The sequence below is a fragment of the Myotis brandtii genome, unplaced genomic scaffold (assembly GCF_000412655.1).
Source record: "Myotis brandtii unplaced genomic scaffold, ASM41265v1 scaffold18, whole genome shotgun sequence".
In the NCBI taxonomy this organism is placed as follows: domain Eukaryota; kingdom Metazoa; phylum Chordata; class Mammalia; order Chiroptera; family Vespertilionidae; genus Myotis; species Myotis brandtii.
This window is the reverse complement of record NW_005356674.1, coordinates 3,934,309-3,962,027: the sequence shown is the minus strand read 5'-3', so window position 1 is coordinate 3,962,027 and position 27,719 is coordinate 3,934,309. Positions and strand designations below refer to the sequence as shown.

Genomic DNA, 27,719 nt, shown 5'->3' with positions numbered 1-27,719 from the left:
TTGTCTCACGCAGTCCCCCCCCCACCCCCATCCCCCACCCCCCACAGTCCTGTGTAGTAGCTAGCGCTAGCCCTACTCTAAAGATGAGAAGGGAGGGAAGGGGAGAGGGAGAGGGAGAGAGAGGAAGAGGAGGGAGGGAGAGGACAGAGAGATTGTCCCAAAGTAGTGGAAGTGGGGCCTGCACCCAGTTCACCCGCATCAGTGGCCTCTCTCCATTCGGTGTGAGTGCCCTTCCCAGCTCTCCTCCTGTGGGCAGTGAGTGCATCCCCCAGAGGGAGAAGCCAGGCTGTGGGCGTGGGTCCCAGAGTCCTGTCCCCTGTAGACATCAGATCTGACAGCAGCACATGCACCTCCAGCTGGTTTGGTCCCCACGCCCCTGTTTGAGAGCAGAAGTGATGGTAAATATTTAATTGTGCTTCCACCATAACTTTCTGCCAGGACTCTCAATATGCTTTATAAATGCAAATGAGCGCACGCTTCCTCTCCGGGGAGATGTAAACCTCCTCAAATCACTTTTATGCAGCCCCCACCAGAGTGTAATGCCATCATCAGGCGCTATCTGTGCCAGGAAAGAAATGGCCCTTAATCATATCGAGTGGATGGTTTACGGTTTCGTGGCCTCTGTCTCCACGGCGGGCGGGATGCGGAGACACAGATACCTCTCCCCGCAACTTCGGTCCACCAGCGTGGCTGGAAAGCATTATTGAGAAACAGATTCAATTACAGCCCTTGAGCAGGTGACTATGAATATAATGAAAACTTAGATTGTATTCATGGGCTTCCAGAACAAACCCGTCTTTGGAAGGTTAGGAGTGAAAGCTGATTCTTATTTTTGATCTGGACTCTCTTTTTCTTGCTGCCCGTGTCGTGTCCTCCACCTGTTCACGGCTACTTCCACATGATCCTGAGGTTGAGGGGGTGCATTATTCTGGGGGCTTTTGTGGCATTTTGGCTTCATGAGCAAGGCCCCCCCTTACCCCAGGGTCACGGCAGAGGTCCCGGAAGCCCAGGTCTGCCTGGCAGGCAGCGGGCTGGGATGTGAGGCTATGGGCACCAGGGGGGAGGCTCTGAGACCCTGTAGAAGGCACGGCACATTCCCATGCCCTGGTCCCTAACGCTGCCACATGAGTTTGGTGGCTCCTGCCTCAGGCCCACCTGGCAGAGGCATTTTAATCACGAAGATGAATTTCTTCGGAGCCTCATGGAGTGTCTTCTGAGAAGTGTATTATGTAAATTCGGTGTGTCATTATGATCATTATTAGTGCTGTGAAGTGGAGATGAGGGGGAAAGGGAGGGCTGCTCCATGCAGGGATCGGCCTCCCCAGCTGTCAAAGAATCAGAGGAGAAAACACACTCGAGGAGTCTGTGCCACTTCTGGCGCTCCCTCAGATGTTCACGGGGTCTGACTCTCAATCAAAACCCAAACTCAAGTGGGCAAGAACAGGCAGCCTGCTTTACCTACCTTACTCCCTCCGGTTTGCAGTTAGAAAACCGGTGCCAGGGTGTGGCAGAAATGTCATCTAGGCCACACGTAGGGTATGTACTTGTGGAGGAGGGTGCCTTGCTAATCCTGTTGGCTCCTGCCCACATGGGCTCCTGTTGAGATACCCTGTACCCTATCTGACCCTTGCTCATTGTCCATGCAGGTCACCCCTGGGACATTCCGGGCCCCCTTCATTAGACCCTGTTCAGATCCTAAGTCTCCATCTGTGTCATGTCAGCTTGGTGGGGTCACTCGCTGCTGCGTCACCACATTGGGGTGCTGGATGTCCATGTCCCTTTCACCTCGAAAGATTCCTACCATTATCTCCTCTCTGGGATTGAGCGCTGGGAGGCGAGAGCAAAGGGAACCCCCTTCTCCACACAGCTCCTCATTCATCACTTCTACTTTCATTCCCTTGGTCTTGCCCGTGGGTTTGTTCCCAAACCTTTGATTTATGCCAGGCATCCTTCCCTTTCCTAAGGAGCCAAGATTTTATAGCCCTGCATTCTTCATTCCTATCTCCCATCTCCCACCTGAAGCAGTGAGCAGAGACTGGCTGGTCACGTGAGGTGGAGGGAGGGCTGTTCAGGAGCAAAAGGGAACAGGGGAAGGAAAAACCCAAACAGCCGCATGTTGTATATTCTCATTTGCTGAGCGGGTAGGACGTGCTGTGCCGGTTCCTTGGATACATGCCCCGGGACACCAGGTGGATAGGACACCACCACCAGCCCATATAGCACCACTGTGTGAATTTAAAAGGTGATCCTCTGAACAACTAGATATCCACATGAAACACACACACAATTGTATATTTGATTAATACCTTCTGCCTGAAGCAAAAATGAACTCAGAAGAGATCATAGAGCTAGGTAAGAGAAAGCTCTTTGTCACCTTGGGTTAGGCAAAGGTTTCTCTTCTATGACACCAAACCATAAAAGACAAAGTTGATAAATTAGACTTCATCAAAACTTAAAATTTCTGTTTGTTGAAAGACGTGGATAAAAGAATGCCACAGAATAGGAGAAAATATTTGCAAAGCATGCATCTGATAAAGGACTTTATGCAGAATATATAAAGAACTCACCAAACTCGGTAAAAAGAAAACAAATCACCCCATTTAAAAATGGAAAAAGACTGAACAGACCCTTCACCCCCAAAGTATACAAATGGCAAATAAGCATGTGAAAAGATGTTTATTATTATTCATCATTAAGGACATGGAAATTAAAACCACAATGAGATACCACCACACACCTATTTAAATGGCCGGAATTTAAAATGTCTGACCATGCCAGTGTGGTGAGGATGTGGAGGACTGGCTCTCTCCTACTCTCTCAGGTACTAGCCCTGAACTGGAAACAGCAGGTAACTGGGGAGTCAAATTGCAGTGTGCCTATACAATGGGATACTACTCAGCAATAAAAAGGAATGAACTATTGATATAAAGCCAGTAAAAAATATATACATACTACATGATTCTGTTTATGTAAAATTCTAGAAAATGCCAATTAATCGATGGTGACAGAGAGCAGATCTGTTATTGCCTGGAGACAGTGAGAGGGTGGGGCAGGGACAGGAGGGAAGGAGGGATCACCCAGGGACAAGGAAACTTCTGGAAATGATGGATATATTTATCATCCTGATTGTGGTGATGGTTTCACAGGTGTAAATATATGTCAGAACTTCTCAAAATTGTACGCCTTGATTATGTGCTGTTAATTGTATGTCATTTCTACCTTAATAAAGCTGTTAAAGAAACAAAGAGGCTGTGGGTTTGCTGATCAGGAGCTGGTGGGCCGCCTTTGGGGAGCAGACTCTATTAAGAGGTCGGGTGGGGGGGACAGTCAATAATAAACTGAAGAGGAAAAAAGAAAAACATGCCCTGTTCTCAGGACACGTTACTGCTACCTTCCAGAAATCTGTTGTAATAAACACCAGCACTGTGGTCACTATATGGCACCTGGTGATCTTGGCGTGTGGACTGTAGCGACCCCGATGGCCCAAGAGTCAGGGTGTCTGTCCTTCACTTAATGGCTAGAGGGAGTGGTAACCAGGAAGCAGACCGCTGGGGTCTGACGTGTGCATTTGTGTTCTGTGTGAGTCCCCAATAGAGTCTTGGGAAAGGGGGTCAGCATGTATCTGGGTTCAGGGGGCAAAGGGACCTGCAGGAGAGCCAAGTCTTGGGAGAGTGGTTGGGGCCAGAGGAGGGAAGTCACCTAAGGGTGTCAACACAGATGCCTGAAGGGGAGGCAGAGGAGAGGAGGGCAGGATGGACAGGTGCGGTTGAGGAGCAGCCCAGTGGGGAGGAATAGTGCAGAAAGAGGTGGCTACTGGGCCTGCATGGCCCTGGAAGAGCCTCTAGGGAAAGTATTGATGAAAGAAGCCGTGTCTTAGGTATAAAGTGGTGGGTGGATAGATGACTTCATCCCACATGGGTGGGTTGAGGTCACTGGGGGCGAGAGCTGCGGACTTGGCATCGGAGACCAGAGGCCTGCCCAGCTCTGTACTGAGCTGCATGGTCCTGGCAGACCTCTCCCCTTCTCTGCTTCACAGAGGCGCCCACGGCTCCTGGCACCGACATTCTGCTCATAAGTAACTTCATGGACACAAAGGCCACTGTCCAGCGATCCTTCCGACTGACCAGATCTTCTCTTTTTGATCCACAGAAACGTTAATGGACACCAGGACGGCTACCGCAGAGCTGGGCTGGACAGCCAATCCCACATCTGGGGTGAGTGTCAGACCCTCCATCCTTCAATCCTCTGGTAGTCCTGGGCCTGTAGGATGGCTGGGCGGGGGGGAGGTGGGGGGCGGAGGTGGAAGCAGCACCTGCCTAAAGTAGTACCTTTGTGGGGTGGAATGTAGGTGTGAATGGTTGTGTCCACTGCCCCCCACAGAGAGATAAACCAGAACTCTCAGGCTGACCATCTCTTGACAAAATGACAAAATCCTTCAGGGAGCTGTCTCCTAGGTGGCTGGGCCATGCCTGTGTGGGAATGGTGGCAGTGGCTGCCAGTGATCTGGGGCAGATCAGAGCTCTGAGATGCCCATGGGGCAGCCAGGAGGGTAAGGGCATGAGGAGGAGCTGGTGTTAAGAAAGGCCGTGCTCTCTTCGCCTGGAGCTTGCCTTAGAGAGATGCTCTTCATTCATTAGCTCAGTGTGCATGCGCCTGGCCAGACCCCTTAGCTACAAAACTGGACTATCCTTGAGGAGATCATGGCCTCCTGGGGGACCACCAAGTTCACAAAGAAGCTGAAGTACGTCTCTTATTTGTGGCAGTAGAGAGATTAACAGGCAGGTGAGGGCACAGAGCTGGGAGTGACAGACTTCGGAGGGAGACAAGGAGCCTTTACGAGCTGGGTCTTAGAGAATGAGCCTGATCGATGGTGAACAGGCAGTCTGCGGAGTAGGAGGAATAGTTGATCAAAGGGATGGAGTCATGAAAAGACAGGAGAGAAGAGTCTGCTCATCTGGGGCATGGCAGGGTGTCGCCAGTTCTGAGCTGGACCAGGTGTAGGTTGGAAGGTGGCAGGTAGAACAGGGCTGTCACGGCCACTGGATTTATCCTGTAGGCAATGAAGAGATCCTGGGCAGGAGAACAAAATAGTCACACTCGCTGATAAGATTGGGAGAACAGTTGAGATAAAAGCATTTAAGAGACTCTTTCAGCTGTCTTGCCTGGGTCAGAGGAGTCTAAATTAGAACGCTACTCAGAGGGCAGGTCGAGTGAAGCTAAGGAGGAAACATTGGCAGCATTTGGCAATGGATGGACTGTCAGGGGAGAGGGAGGAGTTGGAGATGAAGTGCCAGTGCCTGGCCTGGGGGACTGAGTAGCTGTAGGGCTTCACCACAAAGGGAGAGGATGGAAGGGTGAGTGAGCTCTTCATCCCAGCGAAGGGGTGAACCGGCTGCGGCAGGGTGGCCTAGCTTTGACATCTGACCTGAGCCTCCTGTCTCTTTCCCTGTCTTTGGTAACCTCTGCTCAGGGCCAAGAATTGCTTTGTACCCCGTGATGCACATCCTGTCCCAACAGGCCCAGTTCTGCTGTAGGGACAATTCTAACTGGGCCATTCAGGTAGCAGGGCAGTCCTGACCTCACCTGTGCATACTCCCCGGGCTCTTGCCTTTCCTGGGTCCCGGTCCCCAGCATTTAGAGAAACGCACTGCCCCAGGTGCAAGCATCATGCCTTGGGGTGGGAGGGCAAGGACCAGGATGAGCTGGGTGGGGCGGGGCAGGGGAAATCCTGCTGGGAACACTGGCTAAGGAGGGAGCCCTTCCCATTTCTACTGGGGACTTTATGCAAAGCTGATGAGGTGGCAACTTTTCAGGTTGCCTGGGTATTAAGAACTTGCCACTCTGACAAATTATTTTATTGTTTGAAGGTTTGTATGTTTTCACAAGGCATTGGCATGATTTATGGTTATTAATTTACCCCTTGATTTAAAGAAGACACACCACCTGTCTTCTTTAAACTTCTGATCTCCCTTACCAAGAAAGATTGTCCTTTAGAAAACATTCAAAGTCAAGCAATGCCCTTTAGAGACAGCAGCTGGCTGAACTGTTCTCTGCTTGCTCTCCTCCCCGCCACCACCACCCACCCCCGCTGGTTAGCAGTCACTGCTCAGCTGCAGATCCCTGAGGTCCTCCCTTTTCTCTCAGGGACATATATGTGTGTGTACATATATGGGTTTGTGTATATGTATATATATGTGTGTATGTATGTATGTATGTGTGTACTAGTATATGTGTGTGCACATATGGGTGTGTATACATCTTTATATGTGTAAGTGTATATGTATATGTATATGTATATGTGTGTGTCAGTTTATGTATATGTGTGTGTGTGTGAAGTTAAATGAGCTGATTTTATGGTATGCCTCTGTAGGCAGTTCCTAGAGTTCTAGAAATATCTTAAATGATGGGAAGGTATTGGACTAAGTGGAGAACTTCCAGGGGAGGTTCCACTGTGAAGGGAATACCCCATTTGAACGTCGGTGTTTGGTACATTAACTTCCAACACAGAAACGTGGCCATGGAAGCAGGCACACTGAGGCTTTATGGGATAGCCACCATAACAATGTTATGGTGGCTATCATATCATAGCCAATCATAACATTGCTGAGCAGTAGTTCTAGAAATATCTTAAATGATGGGAAGGTATTGGATTAAGTGGAGAACTTCCAGGGGAGGTTCCACTATGAAGGGAATACCCCATTTGAATGTCAGTGTTTGGTACATTAACTTCCAACACAGAAACGTGCCCATGGAAGCAGGCACACTGAGGCCTTATGGGATAGCCACCATAACAATGTAATGTTGGCTATCATAACATAGCCAATCATAACATTGCCGAGCAGCTTCAGAGCCTTTTTGGCATATAGTGAGCAGCAGGAGGGGCAGGCTGGCTCTCATCCTGGATCGAGAGGAAGGATCAAGGACAATGCTTCCATTCCAAGCCCTCTCCCTATCTCCCTCTGTTCTCCTCCTGGACAGCCGCCTTCGATTCTGTGAATACACCAGTGGCTCCCAAGTGTGTGTCCCTGACCCAGGCTCATGTATCCAACTGCCGCATCTCTCACTGGATGCTCACAGGCATGTCACCCTCAACATGGCCCAAGCAGAATTCACCCTCCTCTCCTTCCCCGCTTTCCCCCCACGTGGGCTCCCTCTGAGCGCATTGTAAAGGCCAGAAACTGGAGCCACTCTTGACTTCTCCTTCATCATCTTCAGGCCTCATCTCACTCAGGCCATCCTCAGGAATGCCTTTGCTGCACCCCTGACCACATTGGTTCTCCCATCACAGGCCCTCTGCATAGCACCTTTCACAGTTGCTACTTCACATCTCTATGTGTTAGTATTGGACTCATTTCTTTCCTACCCCCCACACCTCTTACCCCCTGCCCCCCCCGCCAGCTATGCTGTATCCTCCAAGGTGTCCAGGACTCTTCCTGTTTGTTCACCGTTAGAAACTGGCACCTAGTTCACTACCTGACAATGTATATTTGTTGAAAGTTTCTGACTTGGCCAAGTGGGGTGCTGATGGTGCCATTCTTGAAGATGGGGAATCTACGAAGAGGAACACGCTTCGGTGGGAAGAGGCTGAGTTCAGTATTGGACCTGTTGAGTTTGAGGTGACTTTGGGGCACCCACAGATAGGAGTGCTGTCACATCTGACTTACGGGCAATGGGGTTAGAAGGCAGCCCCACAGCAAAGGGAGGAGGACCTGTGACTGCACTCTCTCAGGGAGAGTGGATGGAGGGAGAACAGTTGACAGCTTTGGATGGATAGTCTGCATTGAAGTATCACATAGAGCAAGAGGAGCCTGAAAGGGGGACTAAGAAGGTATGGCCCAGAGGCAGGAGAAAACCAAGAGGTGGGCCCTCATAGAAGCCAAGGGAAAGAGTGTCAAAGAGGAAGAGGGGACAGAAGAGGAAAATGCTGTTGGCGCTAAATGTCTCCACTGGGCTTGGTCCAGAAAGGAGCAAAGACCCGTCCCAGAAAGGTGGCAAAGACCCCACGTTGTCAGGATCCCATACATGTCCGCATAGAAGCCAAGGGAAAAGAGTGTCAAAGAGGAAGAGGGGACAGAAGAGGAAAATGCTGTTGGCGCTAAATGTCTCCACTGGGCTTGATCCAGAAAGAGGCAAAGACCCATCCCAGAAAGGGGGCAAAGACCCCAGGTTGTCCTCTGCAGTCAGGATCCCATACATGCATGCTTAGGATGGAGAAGGGTGGGTGTGCATTGTTCTGGTAGCCTGGGGATTGATGACTCGTGTGGAGGGTTTCAGAAGGGACAGGAGTAGGGAACCAGAAAGCAGAGTTGAAGAGTTAGCAGGAGGCGAGGCTATGGAGACAGTCTGTGAAGCGGGGAGACAGCGCATGAAAGACAGGAAGGGTGGCACAGGGGGGCTGTAGGTGCATTTGCCTTTCTGGGGAAGGGACGCTTTTTGTTGTTGTTGAAAGAGCAGGATGGAGATAAGGTGCCTACAGAGAGATCCGAATACTCAGGTGTGGTGACAGAAAATTTTTTCAACTTCCTATCTTCTCTCTGAGGTTGGAGGCAAGGTTCAGAGAATGAGGGGTGGGGAGTTTTGGGTAGCAGGTTTTAGATTGGAAGTGACTGCTACTGTTGGAGAGGGGGAGAGGGGCTGCATGTTTAGAAGGAACATGGCTGGGAGTAGGGCCCAGTTGTGGCTGCAGGCTCTGTTCAGTTGTATGACTGTACCTGGAGGAGGTGTGGCGGTGGAATCATCCTTGGTTATACAAGAATGGTGGGCTGGAGGGGTAAGGGGCTGAGGACATTGGTGAGAGGAGATAGGCATCTTGTATCATGGCATCTACCCAATAAAAAGAGTGAAACCAGCCCTGGCCAGTGTGGGTCATTTGGGTGGAGCATCATCTTCATACACTGAAAGACTGCAGGTTCAATTCCTAATCAGGGCACATACCCAGGTTTTGGGTTCGATCCCTGGTGGGAGGTAAATGGAGGCAGCCAGTAGATGTTTCTCTTCTACATCCATGATTCTCTCTGTCCCTCTCTCTTCCTCTCTCTCTCTCTCTCTCTTAAAAAAAATCAGTAGAAACATATCCTTGGATTTAAAAAGAAGAAGAGTGAAACCCGGAGGGAATGACCCTTGTGACAAAATACAGGGCCCAGACAGAGGTGTCAGTGAGACTGGAACAGGACAGAGGCCGTGGCTTGAGTCGGGCTTGGATGTAAGACACAGAGTACTTCTGGGTGATGAAAAGGTCTGGCAAGCAGGGTCAGGGTCAGGCATTTGAGAAGCCAGGAGGCTGGGTGGGTGGTCCACATCTTCCTGGGACCCAGTAGGGAAGAGATGGGGCTCCCCATCCCAGCAAGGGGGCAGAGACCCAGGTTGTATACGTGCATGCTTAGGATGGAGAAGCGTGGGTGTGCGTTGTTCTGGTAGCCTGGGGATTCCCAGGGAACTGGGTTTGCCTCATCCATAGTTCTGTCCAGGGGCCCTGCTGACATTGCAATGAACCCTACCCACACTGCAGGGCCTGTGAAGTGGACTCCCCAGGGAGAGAGAGGCCAAGGGGCTCTTCCTTTTATGAGGCTCATTGGGTATCTTCATTGCTGTACTTGAGAACTGCCAGATATGGGAAGGGGGGTTGGACTGCCCACCCACACATAGCCCACAAACTGTTTTCAGTTATATTGCTGCGAAGTGGATCATAACATTACTGGTGAGAAACAGAAAGGATTTATGCTCAAATGTAAAATGTTGCTTTATAGTCTAATTGCAGTTCTAATTTAAAGCCTTTTGGTTTAACCTGAATCAGAGGCCACTGGTGAGCAGAGGGGCAAAGTAATGAATACATGTAAAATGTATGTATTAAATGCCAGGGAGGGGCTCAGCTCCTACCAAAAGGCACCCTGGGGACCCTCACCGGTGGCCCTGGTGACTCCTCCCTTGGGCTGGCTTCAGTTACTTCTCCCAAACCTTTGCGGTCAGCCCTGCTCTAGAATGTTCCCTGACCTTCACATTTCAGGAGCTCTGGGCAGTGGGGGAGTTCAGTGAGGTTCCATGGTAAACAGTGCCATGCGCAGTCACGGGCAGCACTTGGTAAGGGTTGCACAGTCCCCTCTCACCAGTCTGCCCCACTTTCAAGGTGCTGCCTGGCCCCCTCTGCTCTTCCTTTTCCCTGACCCTCCCTGCATCACTCTCTGTTCCCTCAGGTGTCTCATCTCCTGGGGAGCCCTCCTGGAGGCTACTTCCCACCAGGTGCCCTCTTCCCAACACACTGTTCAGCTCTCATGTGTTGATGTGTGGTCTCCCCCACTGGCCAGAGAATGCAGCATCCCTGTGTCCCCAGTGCCCAGTCTAGCACTGGCCTAGCAAGGCACAGGTTCCAGTAAAAGTTTGTTGGCCAAATACATGAGGAAGGTCCAGAGCATTCTTGAGCCTTCTCTGCATTTCCAATGCAGGGGTCTGAATTTAGGAGATGCTCAATTTAGATTTATTGTAGCCCTCTCAACACCCATGTGGTTATGAATATGTTTTTAAAGAGCTTGATTATGTAAATAGAGCCACCTTTCTTGAGATCAGCATGACAAGGAGACCAGGACACCACCTGCAAATCCCAGTTACTTGCAGACATGGGCTGTGATGGATTAGAAAGGCAAGCCTAGGTCTCTCTAATAGTGAGGTTTATTCTACTTGCTTATTGGAAATCCAAAACCCAAAGTTCTTTTGCTGTCCAAGAGTTTTGCCAGGGCTCACTGGCTTTTGCCACCTGGGCCACGGATGGTCTCTGTGTGTGTTGGTTCCTGTGCCTGTGGGACATGTGACTTAAGTGTAAACATCTCCTTGATTTATCTTCAAAGAGCTCTCCATGGCTCGCAGACGCCAGTGCTGTCTGTGCTGCCCTTTGGAACCACCTTCCCGGCCTGTGACAGAGGCTGTTCACTGCTATATCACTGGCAAGTCTTCCTCAGGGGAAGTGGGATTCAACAGAGGGAAAATGGAAAGGAATCCAGAGCCATGCCTGATGAGGCTTCAGGATGAGCAAGCCATTGTGCATGTCTGTGTTGTGTGTGTGTGTGTGTGTGTGTGTGTGTGTGTATGTGTATGTGTGTACATATATGGGTTTGTGTATATGTATATATATGTGTGTGTATGTATGTATGTGTGTACTAGTATATGTGTGTGTGCACATATGGGTGTGTATATATCTTTATATGTGTAAGTGTATATGTATATGTATATGTGTGTCTGTTTATGTATATGTGTGTGTATGTATGTATGTGTGTACTAGTATATGTGTGTGTGCACATATGGGTGTGTATATATCTTTATATGTGTAAGTGTATATGTATATGTATATGCGTGTCTGTTTATGTATATGTGTGTGTGTGAAGTTAAATGAGCTGATTTTATGGTATGCCTCTGTAGGCAGTTCCTAGAGTTCTAGAAATATCTTAAATGATGGGAAGGTATTGGACTAAGTGGAGAACTTCCAGGGGAGGTTCCACTGTGAAGGGAATACCCCATTTGAATGTTGGTGTTTGGTACATTAACTTCCAACACAGATACATGCCCATGGAAGCAGGCACACTGGTGCCTTATGGGATAGCCACCAGTTATCCATGTGTGGACCCTCCTGGCCACTTGGCCGCCATGCCTGGGTGTCTCCTCTCTCCCTGTCTGTCAGACCCTCCAGGCACCCTCACCAGCTGCCCACACCATGAGAATAAGGAAAGCACATTCAGGAGAGAAATCCACTCTAATAACACCCCAGTCGTTCCAAGGCCAAGCAAAATCAATTGGAATTTATCTGGTCTGATGGGTGAGAAGTTGATGGAGGAGCAGTGAAGGCTCCAGACTTGTATCACATAAACCAGAGCCGGTCCCAGCTCTGTAGCTCCCTGTCTATGCGATAGTGGGCCAGTCTTTTAGACTCTCTCAGGCATTTCCTCCTCTGCTCAATGGGGTAGGGATGGTGACTATTCCGTATATGAAACAACATTGGTAAAAAGTTTTCCTCAGTAAACACTAGACCTAACCCTCGGGAGGGCTGGAATTTCTTTTTTCTTCCTTTGATGACTCAATCATGCTAAGTAAGACAGAAAAACCTGAGCTATATTGGGCAAATTCAAGAGAAAATTAGGTCTTGGCATAGCAATTTGGAGAATGGAGTTTTATGGTATTTGAATTTCAGGCCATGCCAGGGCCAGGCAGGCAAAGGGGGCCCGAGTTGGTCATCCTCTCTCAGGCTGGTACTACCACCTGGGACTGGGGAGCCTTTGTCCTGGTCGCTGGTTGCTGGAAGCCACACTTTTGTATCAGTCAAGGCTTTCTGGTGGTCAGTGACAGAAAAGCACAACTCTTAACCTTCAAGGAAGTATCTTGGCTTCTGCAACTGAATGGTCCGGGGCTGAAGGGGCTGCATGTGTTGGCTGGTCTAGATCCTTAGGATCCATTTCTCTTTCTCCTTCCCTACTCTTTTTTCTCACTCTCTTTTCCCATCCCCTTTCTCCTCTCTACTCCCATGGTGTTGGCTCCAGGCTGAGCCTCCTCTTGGTCAGAAGAAATCTGCAGCAGCTCCAGCCCTCACAACCATATCCCCTGGGGAAGAACAAACACCTCCTCCTGGTCCCCCCAGCAGAAGCCCTGGGATTAGCTCTGAGTGGACCTGGCTGGCTTGGCTGGAATCCCATGCCCTCAGAACCAGTCCCTGCAGCCAGGAAAAACAAGGCCCTGGTTGCTCCTCTCCGGTCCTTTGCTGTGCGGAGCCTACCAGCACCCTGGGGGCTGAGGGGTGGGAAGGAGCAATTTCCCGGAAGGAATGAGGATATAGGTGCCAGAAAGATGAGTAGATGGCAGGTAGGGAAAGTGAAAATCTAATTTTGTATCCCGGGCCCTAAGTGCTTACAGGCATGCATGCATTCATCCTTACAACAGCCCCACTTTCCAGAGGAGGAAACTAGAGGTGGAGAGTTGTGCTTTTCTGTCACTGACCACCAGAAAGCCCTGACTGATACGAAAGTGTAGCTTCCAGGCACAGAGCAGCTGTTAAATTATCGGCGGTGACATGGCTGGAAAGAGCCAGCACTGGCATTTAACCTCCTACAGGCTGCTCCCCTGTTGACAACCCTGCTGTCCCACCTGTCCCAGTAAAATCCTGCTCTCCACGCTGTCTGCAGGGGGTGGCTCCACAAGGAGCTCCCAGGTTGAGTTGCTACGGGCTCCTTAGCTTCAGACTCAGTATCTAAAAGGTTTGTTCTCATGGTAGGAGACATGGCTGGTATCCTTTTCCTGAGCTGTTACCCAGGAATTAGTACTGCTGTCACAAGGAAGAAGCCCTGCCTCCCAGGGGGTGGGCCTCTGACCTCCCTGCCAGTCTCGCCTCCCTTCCCTCCCCTGCCCTCTTCAGGTAAACCACGGAGATAAGTCAGGGCTCCCCACCCTGGGCCCCCGCCCACTCTTTATCTTGTTCTCTCACTACCCAAAGGCCTGTAATTAGGAGACATTAGCAGGCTCAAAACAGCTTTCATACCTGAAACATCCTCTGTAATTGCACTCAGCAGTGCTCTTCCCTGGCTATTAATGTCACTTTTATGAAGCAGTGAGGAACAAAACACCCCGAGGCACTTAAAACATTTTTTTTATATAATACTTGTCTTTTACCAATGTAAGTTTAAAATCACCTGCCTGATGGAGACAGTGACAGACAAACGCACGGGGGCTCAGGATGAGAGCCGTGGAGGCGGGGCCCTGGGGAGATGGGGGGTGGTCCCTGAGATTGGAGCTCTGGGAAGACTGTGATGGCCTTGGAGTGGGTTGGGTGAGGCTGGGTGGATCCCTAGGGGTGGAGAGGTGGGCCAGGTGAGCAGCTAGGGCACCGTTCTGCCTGGCCTCACCATTTATGCTTGCTGTCTTGGGGGGTGTTTATATGAGATCTTTTTGTAGACACCTGTGTGCCTTTAATAAAGAGGTGAATAGAATGTTACAGATGACCAGTGTCATTGAGTAGTGTGTTAATTGTTACGTTGGCTGCAGAAATACATTGGGTATGACTGTGTATATGTGTGGATGTGTCGGGGGGAGATATGGGTGGAAGGGAGAGAGACTGATGGAGGGAAAGCTGCTTCTCCAGCTGCTGTATTAATGAATTTTGGGAGTTGTGGTAGTTCACCAGTCTTATTGTCTGGCAGATTTATTTTCTTGCTCTTGGAAATGGCTCTGACTCATCAGCAGAACAGGAGATCTTTCTGCCCATAGAGTCCGGGACGGAGCCCCAGGGGTCACCCAGCCTCCTTCCCCCTCTCCGAGGCAGGCTTAACCCTCATTTGCCTGGACAGACAGGTGCTTTCCTCTTCTCTAAAACTTTCCCCGACCACATCCCTTAGCACAACCCTGGAAACCTTTTTCCCACTGGAAGTGAGCCTGAGGACCAACTGCCCGAGGACAGCTCTTCTCACATTGAAGCTGGGAGTGGCTGCCAGGACCCGGAAGAAAGCAGGGCTCCTGACACAGGAACCAGGATGGAGCCGAGGAGGGTCAGCAGGGCCTGTTGCCCTGAGAGCCTGAACTCCTAGCTCCCTCACACTGGTTGCCTTGGTGAAGGAAAGAGGTATATTAGTGGGGAAGACAAAGCATTAGAAGGAAGGCAAGGCAGAGTTAAGAGGCCTAGAGAGGAGGGGCAGGAGGAAAACAGGTGAAGAAGTGGGCATCAAGGTGGGCAGAAGACATACTGGGCAGAAGACACATGGGGAGCCTGAGCCTGGGTCAGAGGGACAAGGCTGGCCTTGGATGATGCCTTTGTAACTTGCTTCCAGTTACAAAGTGTGGGAATAATTTGGCCTAACCCTCACTGCACTTTGTAGTATAAAAGAGCAAGCCCAGGGTTTAGAATCTAATGTCCTGGGTATGTTTCCATTTTCCTCTAAGTTCTTTTAACTTCTCTGAGCCCATTTTCTGCCTCTATCACAAGGGTAACATAAGACCTTGTTTTTAGAGTGGTTGGCAGGATTAAAGTGTGTTTACCTTCTTCGAAAACTCTAAAGCTCAGTGAATACTGCTTGTTCTGCCTGGCCGGTGTGGGTCAGTGGTTGAGGGTCAACCTAGGAACCAAGAGGCCAAGGTTCGATTCCCGGTCGGGGCACATGCCTGGGCTGTGGGCTTGATCCCCAGTAGGGGGTGTTCAGGAGGCAGCCAATCAATGATGTTTCTCTCTTGTCGATGTTTCTATCTCCCCCTGTCCCTTCCTCTCCCTATAAAAGTCAATACAAACTTTTTTTTTTAAACCTGCTTGCCCTGACTTGGCCTCCGGGTTGCAATGACACATGTTTGAAGGACTTCACTTGCATGGAATGAAGATGGGAACTGATTGAGGGGCCCTGAGATACAAAATCTAGTGATTCTGTTAGGTTGTGGCTCTTGCATGAATATCCTCAGAGGTGCACCCTGTGACTAATAACAGTGTTATTATTAATAATGGTGATAACTACTGCTACTACTGGTTACCAATAATAAAGTGCTCACTGTGTACCAGGCACTGAATGTTACTTGTATTAACCCCCTGAATTCCCACCAGGCCCCTGCCAGCCAGGTGGTACTTCTCCCAGTTTACAGAGCAGATGCTGAGAGTTGGGATGATTATCCAAAAATCACAGGACTGCTCAGGGATTCCACTGAGACTGACCCCGGACCTGTCTGACCATAAAGCTCACTCTGTACCTCTGCCCTCGAAGAAGTGTAAGGAAAGCATGTCACATATATCATCCAGAAACCAGAGGCTGGGGCAAGGAGAAGCACGTTTCTCAGTTTCTAGAAAGGGAGCGGGTAAGTTTGAAGCCAGGTGTCACTGAGTAGTACATGTGATAAGCACCCCCTGAATTGTGTTTTGAAGCAAGCTATACTGGGAGAGGCAGAGTGGGTGCTTTGTGATGTGTGGGATTTGGGGACAGAGAATAGCAGGTCCTCGAGGAGCCTGGAAGGGGAGGCCCCACTCCCAGAGCAGGTGAGGCCTGGCCAGGGATCCAGAGAAGGACACAGAGGGTACCTGGGGATGGCCGGCTCCAGGCAGTGATGGAGGAGCCTCTGGTCAGCTCCCGTCCCCAGGCCTTGGCAAATGTTTAGGAAGTGAAAACTCCTGGAAGGAAGAGACATGAAGTGGCCTCAACAAGCTGCTTTGTCCCATCCAATGGCCTCAGCATCAGGTCTGCTGAACCAGCCTGTCCTCCATTTGAGATGCTCCTCTGTTGATAAATGGGGGGTTTAGTCCTGGCAGAGCCTCATCTCCACGTGCACTTTCCTGTTCACCACTCTTTCTGGTGGAGACAGTCACGTCCAACACATTTTCCCATGTCACAAAGGACATGAAAGAGGTTGGAGTCAAGATTCAAACTAACCTTGCTGATTGAGAACTCTGCCTTCAAACGAACACGGTTGGTGGTGAGGGTCGGCATTGGCAATTAGGTGCAAGCAGTGCATTGTGTAGCAAGGAGCCAGGGTTGAGCCAGGTGAGCAGTGTCTCAGGCAGTGGGGACTTTCATGTGCTGGCCACTCCTGGGGACGGACCAGAGAATGCAGGTGCAGGAAAGGCCAGACTGAGCTGGTGGCCCCACTGTGTGCTCTGCTGGCTTGAGCACATCTGCCACGATGGGCTTATTCTGGGAGCTGGATTTTAAAAGGGAGATTGGCAAACCTGAAGTGTGCCCAGTGGGGGGTGACCAGTGATCATGTCATTCAAAGAATGTCTGTGGACCAGGGAACCTCAGCCCAGAGATAAGCTGCAGCGGAGTCCAGGAGGCAAAGGGGTGAGATCAAAGGGCTCCCCAGGCTTCCCAGGACCAAGCGAGCTCTAGCAGCTGCAGTGCCAGGAAAACGTCCCCTGCCTGGGTCAGACACAGTGGCCACATTGCCACAATTGGGGAGGAGGGTAGACAGGATAGAGGGGTGTGTGTCTCTTTCCAGGCCAGATTTGATTGTTTTGCACCCTGATGGAGGATTCTCCCCAATCCTGAGAATGGAATGAAGCCAAGAGCTCCTCTAGCAAGGCCAGCCTCTTTCTCTCCTCATGGCCCGCTCTTGTCTCCAGGACCTCTCCAGCTGCCACAGACAGCTTGGCCCACGTGCAGTCAAAACTCTGCATTCATGGAACCAGGAGCCCATTTCCCCAGCCTCCAATGCAGTGTGGTGGCCCAGCCTCAGCCAGCCCCTGCTCTGCGTTCTGAGCAGAGATACCTCCAAGCTGAAGGGATGTGTCATCAGTCTCTATCCCAGGGGTACCTCTGCTCCTAGTCACTGGAGCCCAGGCCTGGGCAGAACAGAATCAGGAGGTGGGGGCCTGGGGCCCGCAGCTCCCGCCCCTGCCTTGTACGACAAGGCCTTGTTGGGCAGCAGTGAGGACCACATTCAATCCACAGCTTAAGATAATCGCATGTGTGAGGCCCTGGGATAATGACAGCTGAATACCCTGTCACTGTTGCCATAGTGACCAGCTAAGCACTGATTCCCTTTTTTTTTTTCTTTCTTATTTTCTGGGTCTCCTTGTTATAGGGCTAGCTGGTGGGGTGTGTGTGTGTGTGTGTGCGCGGGGTGGGGGGGGGTGAATTTGGGAAATGGGAAAGAGGAGAAAAGGGGGAGGGGAGACCCAGAGGGGCAGCCCATTATATTCTCCTTAAATACCCCAGCTGGGGGTGTTTTAAATCTCAACAGAGACTGAGAGAAACAGTGTCTTAATCCCCAGCTCCCTGTGAATTATTTAAAGGGATCTTGTCAGAAGGATGAATTTGTCACTGTTGCAGTGTCAACAGCAGCAGCAGCTGTCATAAGGCTGAAGACCCCACTCCAGGCAGGGCCTGGCACAAACCGCTGCTTCCTGGTGGAAGTGACAGTGGCCTGGGGCTGTGGACAAGGAGCCCCTCCTGAGGCACAAGCCTGCAGTGTTTGCCTGGCGAGCTGGCAGAGACCTGGGTGTGAAATATACCAGGATGTAGAGAGATGTGCACCATCTGGACTCCGGGCCTGGCTGGCCTCGCCCTCGATTAACAGGGCTCCCACAGCCCAGGGCCCTGGGATCTCTGAGCGGTGCTCACCCTGGCCAGGAGTGGGCAGAGCAGACCAGTGGGCAGAGATATGCAGCATTTGATGGGTGGGCACACAGGCCCCACCTGGGCCAGAGCCAGCACTCCCAGCTACACACACACACACACACACACACACACACACACTCTAGTACACACATATGCACATGTGCACACATTGCAAATGATGCACAGGTACAGACAACCAGGCAGACAGGAGCGAGTCATGGATCATACATCATGGAAGGAGAGCCGAGGGAAAGTGACCATGCTGAGAGACAGGCTAAGTAACCATGTTCTTCTGGAGGGCCATTACCCATAATGACTGAGTCACAGGGGTCTCTTACTTAGGTCTAGTACTTTCCATGTATTATCACATGTAACCCTCACAGCCACCCTGTGAGAGGGTAGGTAGGTAACATTAGAGGGGGAAACTGAGGCTCCAGAGGTTTGAAGACTCGCCCTGGTCACATAGCTGGGTCAGGCTGACTCCAGAGTCTGTGACTGGGACTCCTGTGCTAAGCCGGGGGTCCCCCTGAGCTCCAGTGTTCAGGGTTAGGCCGGGTGACAGCAGTGCTTCTTAATCCCAGCCCTTTTATAACCTCCTTCCCAGCAATCCAGACATACTCTACTTGGGGCCCTTTCTCCCACGCCCACCTCAATAAGGCATTTCTTGCATTTTCCCACCATCTAAGTTTCCAAAAAAGGATTTTGTGGAGACTGCACTGGGAAACAATGAATATGTGTTTTCTATATTCTAGTTATTTCCATAGTCTCAGTGTGTTGCTCACCCCTATCCTGGGGAGTGAGTAAGGAAATAGTTAGGGAATCATTGCTTTGTGCCTCTGCAGCAAGCATGTCAAACGCAAAGGCTAACACGGGCCAAATAAATGAGGCACGTGGCCCGCGGGTGACGAGTTTGACATGGTTGCTCTGCAGTGTGGTTGCCCTTTCAAGGCTTTGGGCTTTCAGAAGCAGTGTCCTGGCCCAAGTCTGAGCTCAGCTCTTTGGCACACTACATGGGGCCATGGTAACAAATGCGGGTGGGAGGGAGAGGGCATTCGTGTCCTCCTAGCCTGGTACATCTGGGAGGTAAATTTAGCATATTAGGGGGCAAGCTGGTGCTCAGAGTTCTCAGGGGAGTTTTTGAGTAAATGCTGCCTTGGTTGGTTGGTATACTAAACGGTAGATCCCTCTGGACTTGTAGGAATTTATGCCCACAGACCACATTTCACATTTTAATTAGCCCTCTTGCTTGTCTAATATCCCGGTTCTTTCAGGCTCAGGCAGATGTCTGCATGGGAGCTGCATCCTTGGAGCGGGCTGATCAGCCAGCCCAAGCCACCTGCAGCAGGCTCGGTGGAGTTGCTTGCTGCTTGGCCTCAGTGGGCTTCTTGTTCCGCTTGTCTAATATCCCGGTTCTTTCAGGCTCAGGCAGATATCTGCATGGGAGCTGCATCCTCGGAGCTGGCTGATCAGCCCAGCCCAAGCCACCTGCTGCAGGCTCGGTGGAGTTGCGTGCTGCTTGGGCCTCAGTGGGCTTCTTGTTCCAAGAGGCAGCCATCTCCACTGGGGGACCTGAACCTGGTCTCTGGGTTTCCCCTGGTTGGACAATGCCAGGGAAGTTCCTTTATGGTCCCACTGGGCAAGGACTATTTGCGACATAGCAGGTTCCCTCACACAGCAGCTTCTGCCTAAATGCAGACCGCTGAAGGGGACCAAAGCCTGTGAGCTGTGTCCAGTTTTGTCTCCTTGTGGTCCGAGCTGGTGGTTGACAGTGGCCCAGAGACTGCCTGATTGGGAGAAGAGAGTCCACCCTGAAGCCCGCCCAGAGGGAGCTGGGAGGGGGCTGCTGGCTCCCTCTGGGTCTGTAAGGAGACAGTGTGTGGCCCTTTCCTCAAGGTGTTCTGCTGACCAAAGGGCGGAGTTATTTATCTAAGATAAAGCAGGTGATTTCCACACCCTGGTGCGTCAACCAGAGGTGGATCCCCAGGTTAACATAACAGTGATGATGCTGAGAGTAGTGGTGATAATTGGTACTTAGTGAGTGGTAGTTACCTGCCGGCACCACACTAGGCGAGTTACTTTCCTGGTCCTCAGTCCTCGTGATACCCTGCAAGGTAAATAGTATTTTGTAGACAAATGAAGCCCAGAAAGATGTTGTGGTCACAGAGCTATAACTGGCAGAGGTGCAGGTCCACCTGCCCAGCAACTCTCTCGCCTCACCCCCTCCCATGTGCCCCGTGCTCTGTGCAGTTGGGCAGCCAAGCTGGCCTCACGGCTTTCTTGGTAAGATGTCGGGCACACTCTTGCTCAGGAGAGTTTGTTCCTGTTGTTCTCTGAGCCTGGAATGGTCCTCCCTCTTGTACGCCCTTGGCTAGTGGTTCCTACATGTCATGTAGATCTCTGCTGCAAAGAAGACCTTCCCTGGTGACCTCACTTCTGGCTGTCACTCACTATTTCCTTACCTGCTCCTCACAGTATTTAACACCATCCCACTTTATTTTATTCATCTGTTTGCTTGTTCACCCTCTGGTTCACTCTATTAGAATAGAAGGCCCATGGGGGCAGGGACATTGTCTCTTAATTACTACTGTGTCACCAACACCAAGAACACTGTTTGGGGATGTAAGTAGATGCTTAATTCTTGATTTAAAAATGAATTAAATGAGCTGGATTGGAATAAAACATAATAGGGGGTCTTGATGGGCTAACAGAAGCCAAAAAGGCAATTTCAATGATTTCTGTCATCATCTTAAATAGCAAGGTCTCTTCCTGGCCAGGCCTTGTAGAAAAGGCTTATTCCTGGTGGTTATTATGATGCATCATCATGGTAGTTACTGGGTGTTCTGGGAGAGAACAGCGTCAGCTGGGGAGGCTGAAGCCACCCAGGAAGGGGCCAACTATCCCAAATATTTCCAGACCCATGCTTGGAACTGTCTTCAGAGGCAGAGAGTGAAATCAGCCCACTTCTCTTAACTTCATTTAATTGTGTCTCTTCATTTTTTGACCAAGAAATATTATGTGTTAGCTGGCTTATTCACTGACTCATTGAATTTAGCTCCAGATGACCTTTGCCTGTTTCCAAAATTCAGATCCACCCTTGGAGGACAGAGAATGTGTGAGAGTCTCTGAAGGTTGTTCTAGAAGGCAGTGTAGATGGAGTTTATGGCAGTGATTTTGAATGGGAACAGCATGTTTTAGACACACGTACACACACAATCAGCCAGACTGCAAATAGTCCATAGCATTGTCCAAATGTAAATGGCAATCTGGGTCACTCCTGAGCAACAGCCCTGCAGGCTCTGACTTCCAACAAGCAAGTCAAACAAGCCGAGGTCCAGAGGAACCTTGAGGTATCTTTCTCAGACATCGAAGTGCTGGTCTGCAAGCCTGAGCAGGTGCTTTTCAATGGGTGCCATTGATTTCCTTCTTATGCCTATCTCAAGGGCAGGTGGTCCATTTGCATCACGAATAGTGCCCTTTCAAAGGCTCCTAATATCCTGCTAGTTGTGCAAGGCTTCTTCCAGGAACAAGTGAGCCTGGTGGCACCTGCATAAGTCCCCAGTGAAGGACCCGGGGTTGCAGAGGCAGAGAAGTTGAGGAACAGACCAGGGCCTTGCTCATCCCCTCAACCTGTCAGTATTTATGGAAGGCTAGGCGTGGGAATATGGAGAGGACCCCATCACAGTCTTGCCCTCTAGGGGCAAGTTCCCCTGGAGGGTTGATTTGTGAGACTGCAGCTGTACTGAAAAACATAAGGTGATTGTCAGGAACTATCCAAGAGGCAGCTGGATAAACAAGTGTGGGGCCTTAAGGAGAGGTCAGTGATGTACCCCATGGTGGCTGCAGCCTTGTGTGTGGATGAGATCATGCAGGCTGAAAAGTGAGAGAAGAAGTGAGTAAGGGTAGTGCCCCGAGAAACCTGTGGATTCCACTGGTCCCAGACATGACAGAGTAAACATTCCATTGCTGTAATACCAGTGTTGCAAAGCTAAATGTATGGAATTACTTCGCTTGTTGAAATGAATAAATTAGTCAAAACATAATTCCCTGTCCTCAAGGAGCTCACAGCCTGGTATCACAATCCAGACTCACACACAGAAAGCAATTAAGGAATCGTTCAGAACAGTGTTATTATCAAATGCTAAATTGTGTGGAATAAGTGCAATTATGCTTAAGGCATTCCGAAAAATGGTTGCTGAATATAAGCTGGGAAGGCATCAGGGAGGAAATGAGACTGGATCCCCTACAAGGAGGGAGCTGTGAAGAGAGCTTGGCTCAACCATCCATCAGCTTCCTGACTTTGGGCCAGTTATTGAATGTCTCTGGGCCTCAGTGTGCCCATTTGTCAACAGAAGTTCCTGGTCAACACGATCTACGGTGGCTTCTAGCCAGATCTGTTATTCTCTGGTTCTGAGTTGAGATGGAATGATGGTGGAGTAGAACAAAAGTGTTGGGGCCAATGAGAACATCAGTGACAACATCAAGGCACAGAAATGGACACGGTTTCAATGTCCAGATATGAGAGGATATGGCCCGTGTTTGAGCCCCTGCCATCTCCTGCTTGGTCTGTTGTCATTAATTTTTACCAAACAACAGGCCAGAGCTTGAGTCCAGGCGGAAAATAATGCCAACACACGGCCATGGGAATGCGAGAGAGAGGCCAGGTAGGAGGAATATTGTTCTGGAAGAAATGGCAAATTATGGTGATAAATCTGGTGTGTTGGATATGGAAGGCATTTTTGGCCTGATTCCTGCCTGACTCCAGATTGGAAAATCAAGTGGTTTTTTTGAGGGGCGTCCTGGGCCCGAGATTCTGATCCTGTCTTTGAACCACTCTCCTGATTCTCCCCAGACCCCCAGCATCAGTGACAGGGATGCTTCCTTGGCTACCTGTGCCTGCTCTAGATGCCACCTTTGCCCCAACTTAGATACCTGGATTGTTCATCTACAAACAAACTAGACTGAGCCAATATTTGTCACTTGGGATACAGGGATTAAAGGGGTGAGAAGGGCATTCCTGGCTCAGTGGATGGGATGGGTAGGGGCATGAAGTTGCTGAGGGCAGGCTTGCATGGAGGATGGAGGCCACACCAGCATGTTGGGGTATCAAGGTATAGGCTGGAAGGAACTCAGATAACAGATATATTGAGATATTACTTACATGTTATAATACCTATGCATTTTAAGTGTACAATTCAACAATTTTCAGTAAGTTCACTCTTCCCCCCCCTCCAAAAAAAGATTCTTCATGTCCATTTTTAGTCACTCCCCCTTCCTACATCCAGTGCTAGGGAAAATTAGTACTTTTCCATCTATAGATTTGCCTTTTCTGCATATTTCATGTATATGGACTCATATAGTATGTGGTCTCTTGAGCCAGGCTTCTTTCATTTAACATAATGTTTTAGAGGTATATTCATGGTATTACATGTGTCAATAGTTCATTCTTTCATTTATTTCCAAATAGTATTCCATTATATGCCTACATTATATTTTGCTTATGCATTCACTAGTCAATGGACATTAACAAAGGGTGCCATAATAGAGCCCAGTCGAGAGCACCAAAAAGGGAAGACTACCGTCAGGTTGGCATGCAGCATTATCAGTCTTACTCCACAAATCAAGACGTCTAAGAAATGTCCTGGGCCTTATTTGCTTTTAGTCAAATTATTTCAGACTCTGAGCTTCCCATCCCACTGGCTGGTGAGAATTTCAATCTCAGTTCATGGCTCTTCTTTCCACTCTGACTGTGCAAAGCTCCCAGAGGCCCCACTCAGAGCAAAGCTGCCATATTGTCCTAGCCCCTGACCCTCTGAGGCCAGCCATCTCCAGGTGTCCTAGACATGCTTAAAGCTCTGGAGGTAGTGGCAGCCTTGAGTAGTAACTTTGTACTCCACATTCTTACCAAGACTTAATCTTTTTAAGTTTTTGCCAATCTGATAAGCAAATCATGGTGTTTTGTTGTTTTAATGGGAGGAGATAATTACAGAAAAGAACACAGGAAGCAATATGTCAAATGTCTGAAAGTGGAGGCTGAGAAACTGCTACTGAATGGAGACCTTTGGGAGACCTTTGGGGCGAGCAGTGGGTGTGTCAAGGGAATTGGGGCTAACACAGACCTTGGTTAAAAGAAACTGGATCCTGAATAGGAAATTGGGCATCTATGGGGTAGACCAAGAGTGATAAAATTTCTCTTTATTAAGGATCTGGGAAGTGGTGTGCCTGGGGACACAGCATAGCTCAAAGCCTGGTTGGGGAAGCAGGATGCAAGAAAGAATGTTAAGGGGACACATAGCTCCTTGGATCTCGTCAACCCAGTCTCGCTCTGTTCCTCACCCTCCACCTTAAAATACCCCCTCAACTCCCACACACTCAGCTCAGTGAGAAACTGGAGATTCTGCCCCCAAATATCGTTCCAACCTCCACAGTCTGGCCCAACCCATCACCAACTCTTGCCTGGACCACTACAATGACATCCAGCTGCCCTGCTCATGCACCCAAGCTGCCCTCCTGCACAGTCTCTACTTTGCTTCAGAGAAATCTTTTAAAACCTCAGCTCTAATCACCTGTATGTTTCCTCCCTGAAACTCATCCATGACTTCCAGTTACCCTCAAGGTGAAACTCAGAAGTTTTCCACCAGACACCTCCCCTTAGTCTTATTCCTGCCACCTGCAGATCTCTATGGCTCTTCTGTTAGACCAGTGGTTCTCAACCTTGGCTGCACATTAGAATCACCTGGGAATCTTTTTAAAATCCTGATTTCTGGGCCTCATCCTCCGGAAATTCTGTTTCTTTGCTATGGGGTGGGGATTCTGTTTCTTTGTTACTAATGTTGTGGCCCCACCCCATAACAAAGAAACAGAATTTCCGGAGGATGAGGCCCAGAAATCAGGATTTTAAAAAGATTCCCAGGTGATTCTAATGTGCAGCCAAGGTTGAGAACCACTGTGTTAGACAGTCTTCATTCTTCATTGGCACCTTTCCCTATCACAGAGCCTTTGCACCTGCTGTTCCCAGGCCCAGCTGCTCGGCCCCTCCCTGCCCCCGTAGACACACCTGGCTGACTTCTGCCCATCCATTCCCTCTCCGCTCGGAGGGTCTTCCCTGACATTCCTCCATATATCTGGTACACTTCCTCTCCTGGCACCCTGTTATTTTCGCTCACAGCAGTTAGCACAATTGTAATTATTTAGTTATTTTAATAAACATTTGTCTAATTTCTGTTTCCTTCACTAGATTATAAGCTTCATGTTGCTGTATCCCCAGTGGCTAATGGAATGCCTGGCATAAAGTTGGCATTCAGTAAATATTTTTTCATTGATGAATGCAGAAGGGATAAAGCAACGAAACTGATGCCAAGTATCATAAACAAATAACAATCTTCGTCCCTCCCTGCTGAGAGTGCCTTTCCACCCTCATCTCCCTTTACCAAATCTTCTCTTTCTTCAGTGTGCCCGATCCTAATTGCCTCTTGCTTGGAAAGCATTTATACCTCCTCTAGCCCAATCTGATCGCTTATCTTTGCAACCCCCAGTAGCACCCGCTGGCAGGAGAAGAATGAAACAGGGAAAGAAATGAATGTGAGACTCTGTGGTGGCATTTTTCCAAACAACAGGGAGTTACTCCCTTTCTCTCAATTTCTCTCTACTCCTTCCCTGTGAATATGCGACTGTATTCCCCCTAATTTGCTTTGATCGCTCCCTTAGGAGTTGTCATGAAATCAATTAGATCGGTAGAATTTTATGACTCGAGGTCACCCAGTATGACTCCTCATTTTACAGATGAGAAAACTGAGGCCCAGAGAGGTTAATGTTTGAAACAATTACCTCTGTTGGGTCTTATAATACCAATCAGTGTCGTTTTCTAAGATAAATGTTCTCAATATCCCCGCTCCACAAGAGTATAAATCCTCATTCTGTCTATTTAAAACCTACTGGTGGTGACACTCTCATTGCTAAGGTGAGCCCTGGAAGGTGGGCTTCCTGTCTTGCTCTCACACAGCAGAACTGCATTAGTCTTGGGTGGGTCAAGGATTCTGGCTGGGATTGGACCCCCAGACTAAATGGGGGACACGGGCTTCACCTGCGCACAGAGTCGCCGCACGTTCCTGCTGAGACCTTATGTAGCACAACTGAAATATGGACCGTGAGACCTGATGTGTTTAAACAATTACAGAGCAGCCAAATAAACCTGTCCTTCCCTCAAAAGTCACGCAGGGTCAACTGCAAGAAAACGATTTCAAAACCGCCATGAAAAGGGAGAGAGGTCTGAAAAATTTCAACGAAAACCACCGCCAGCTATTTCTTCTCCCTAATGTATTTGCTTTCTGGTTGCAGAAAACCAGGCAAGCAGAACATAAGTTTAACAAACACATTTAAATAGAACATAACACACAGTCTTAAAGAAGGAATAAACGTAGTTCCTCGACATCTACAGAGTCAGTAAGAAATTAAGCAAAGTCCACATGAGGTTTGGTGGTGTGCAAGGATCCCTGATGGAGCTCACCACGGACTGCAGGGTCGGGGAGGGAACTGGCCCCCTGAGGGTGCTGGGAGGGGCAGGGGAAGACAGGCCCTGGAGAGACTGCAGCTCAGATGCCTCCGTGGCAGGGGCCAGGCAACAGGAGTGGCTGCAAGATCACGATACAGGCCGGCTGTTCAGGGCCAGCTCTCTATGCCTGGTCTTGGGGTAACTAACAGGTGCATGTTTGAAAGATAGCCTTGCCTCTGCCCTCTTGCTCCCACAGGCAGTTAATTCTGTGCGAAATGCTACTGTAGTATATTTCCCACACACACATATCATTGGCTTTTAGCTCTTTTAATGAAGAATCCTAGTTTATATATTTCAACTCCACAGTGTATATAATAAGGAATTAACACAATGTTTAAAGAAATAGACATGATTTGGTTTCTTTTATCACCACTGCCAAATAGTCAAGGATCTTAAACTATTTTCTCTTTTCACTTTAGGAAGTTGAATTTCTTCTACCTCTTGTTTCCTTATTTAGCAAACACACGGAAGCTTCCGGGAATACCCCAATTCTTGAGATTGGGGTCCTGGGTGACCCCAGCTGCTTCCTTTCCCTGCACAGGAAGAAATAATGGCCCAGCAACTCTTCTTTGGCCCTTGGCCCTGAGTGATTCAGTTAATGAAGCCAGGATCTCATGGACCCTCCCCCTCCTTATTGATTGTTACTGAAATAAGTTATTTGGAGAATTTCTTTGACTATTCAAATAATGGCTTTCTATCCCTTCTCCTCCCCATCACCTCTTATGGTCATGTGATCATGATGACTTATAAGATGTATTTTTGTCTGTAAACGGAGGATAATAGTATTTAGTTCTATTGGGAACTGTTGGGAAGATTGAGAGATATCACTTAATAAATGCATTGTTTTTCTTTTTCCAGTTTACAGGGCGCTAAAATGAGAGCTCTCTTTTCCAACACAAAGCCTGGTCGTGTCTTCCTTATAAAGAAGCTTTCCTTACCCCCTAAGTAACACATTCTCTTCCATCACATCTTTGCTTGAAATGTGTGCAAAATGAAGCTTAATTTCCTCCATTAAGGACATTTTCTCTCTCAGCAGCCCCTACTCTTACCAGTTTTATAGTCGATCTAATTATTTCAAAGAGTTGAAGTTATAAAACAAAAGTTTATGAGAATCTAAG

At 49.3% G+C, this 27,719-nt stretch overlaps 1 protein-coding gene across 1 annotated transcript in view; it reads left to right on the top strand.

Annotated features, from left to right (window-relative positions):
- Window positions 1-27,719, top strand: part of EPHB1 (EPH receptor B1) — a 362,205-nt gene that overhangs the window by 56,283 nt on the left and 278,203 nt on the right. The window contains exon 2 of the mRNA XM_005863544.2: window positions 4,150-4,214. Coding sequence (XP_005863606.1) covers window positions 4,158-4,214 — 57 coding nt within the window. The 5' untranslated portion in view covers window positions 4,150-4,157. The remainder of the gene's footprint in view (window positions 1-4,149; window positions 4,215-27,719) is intronic.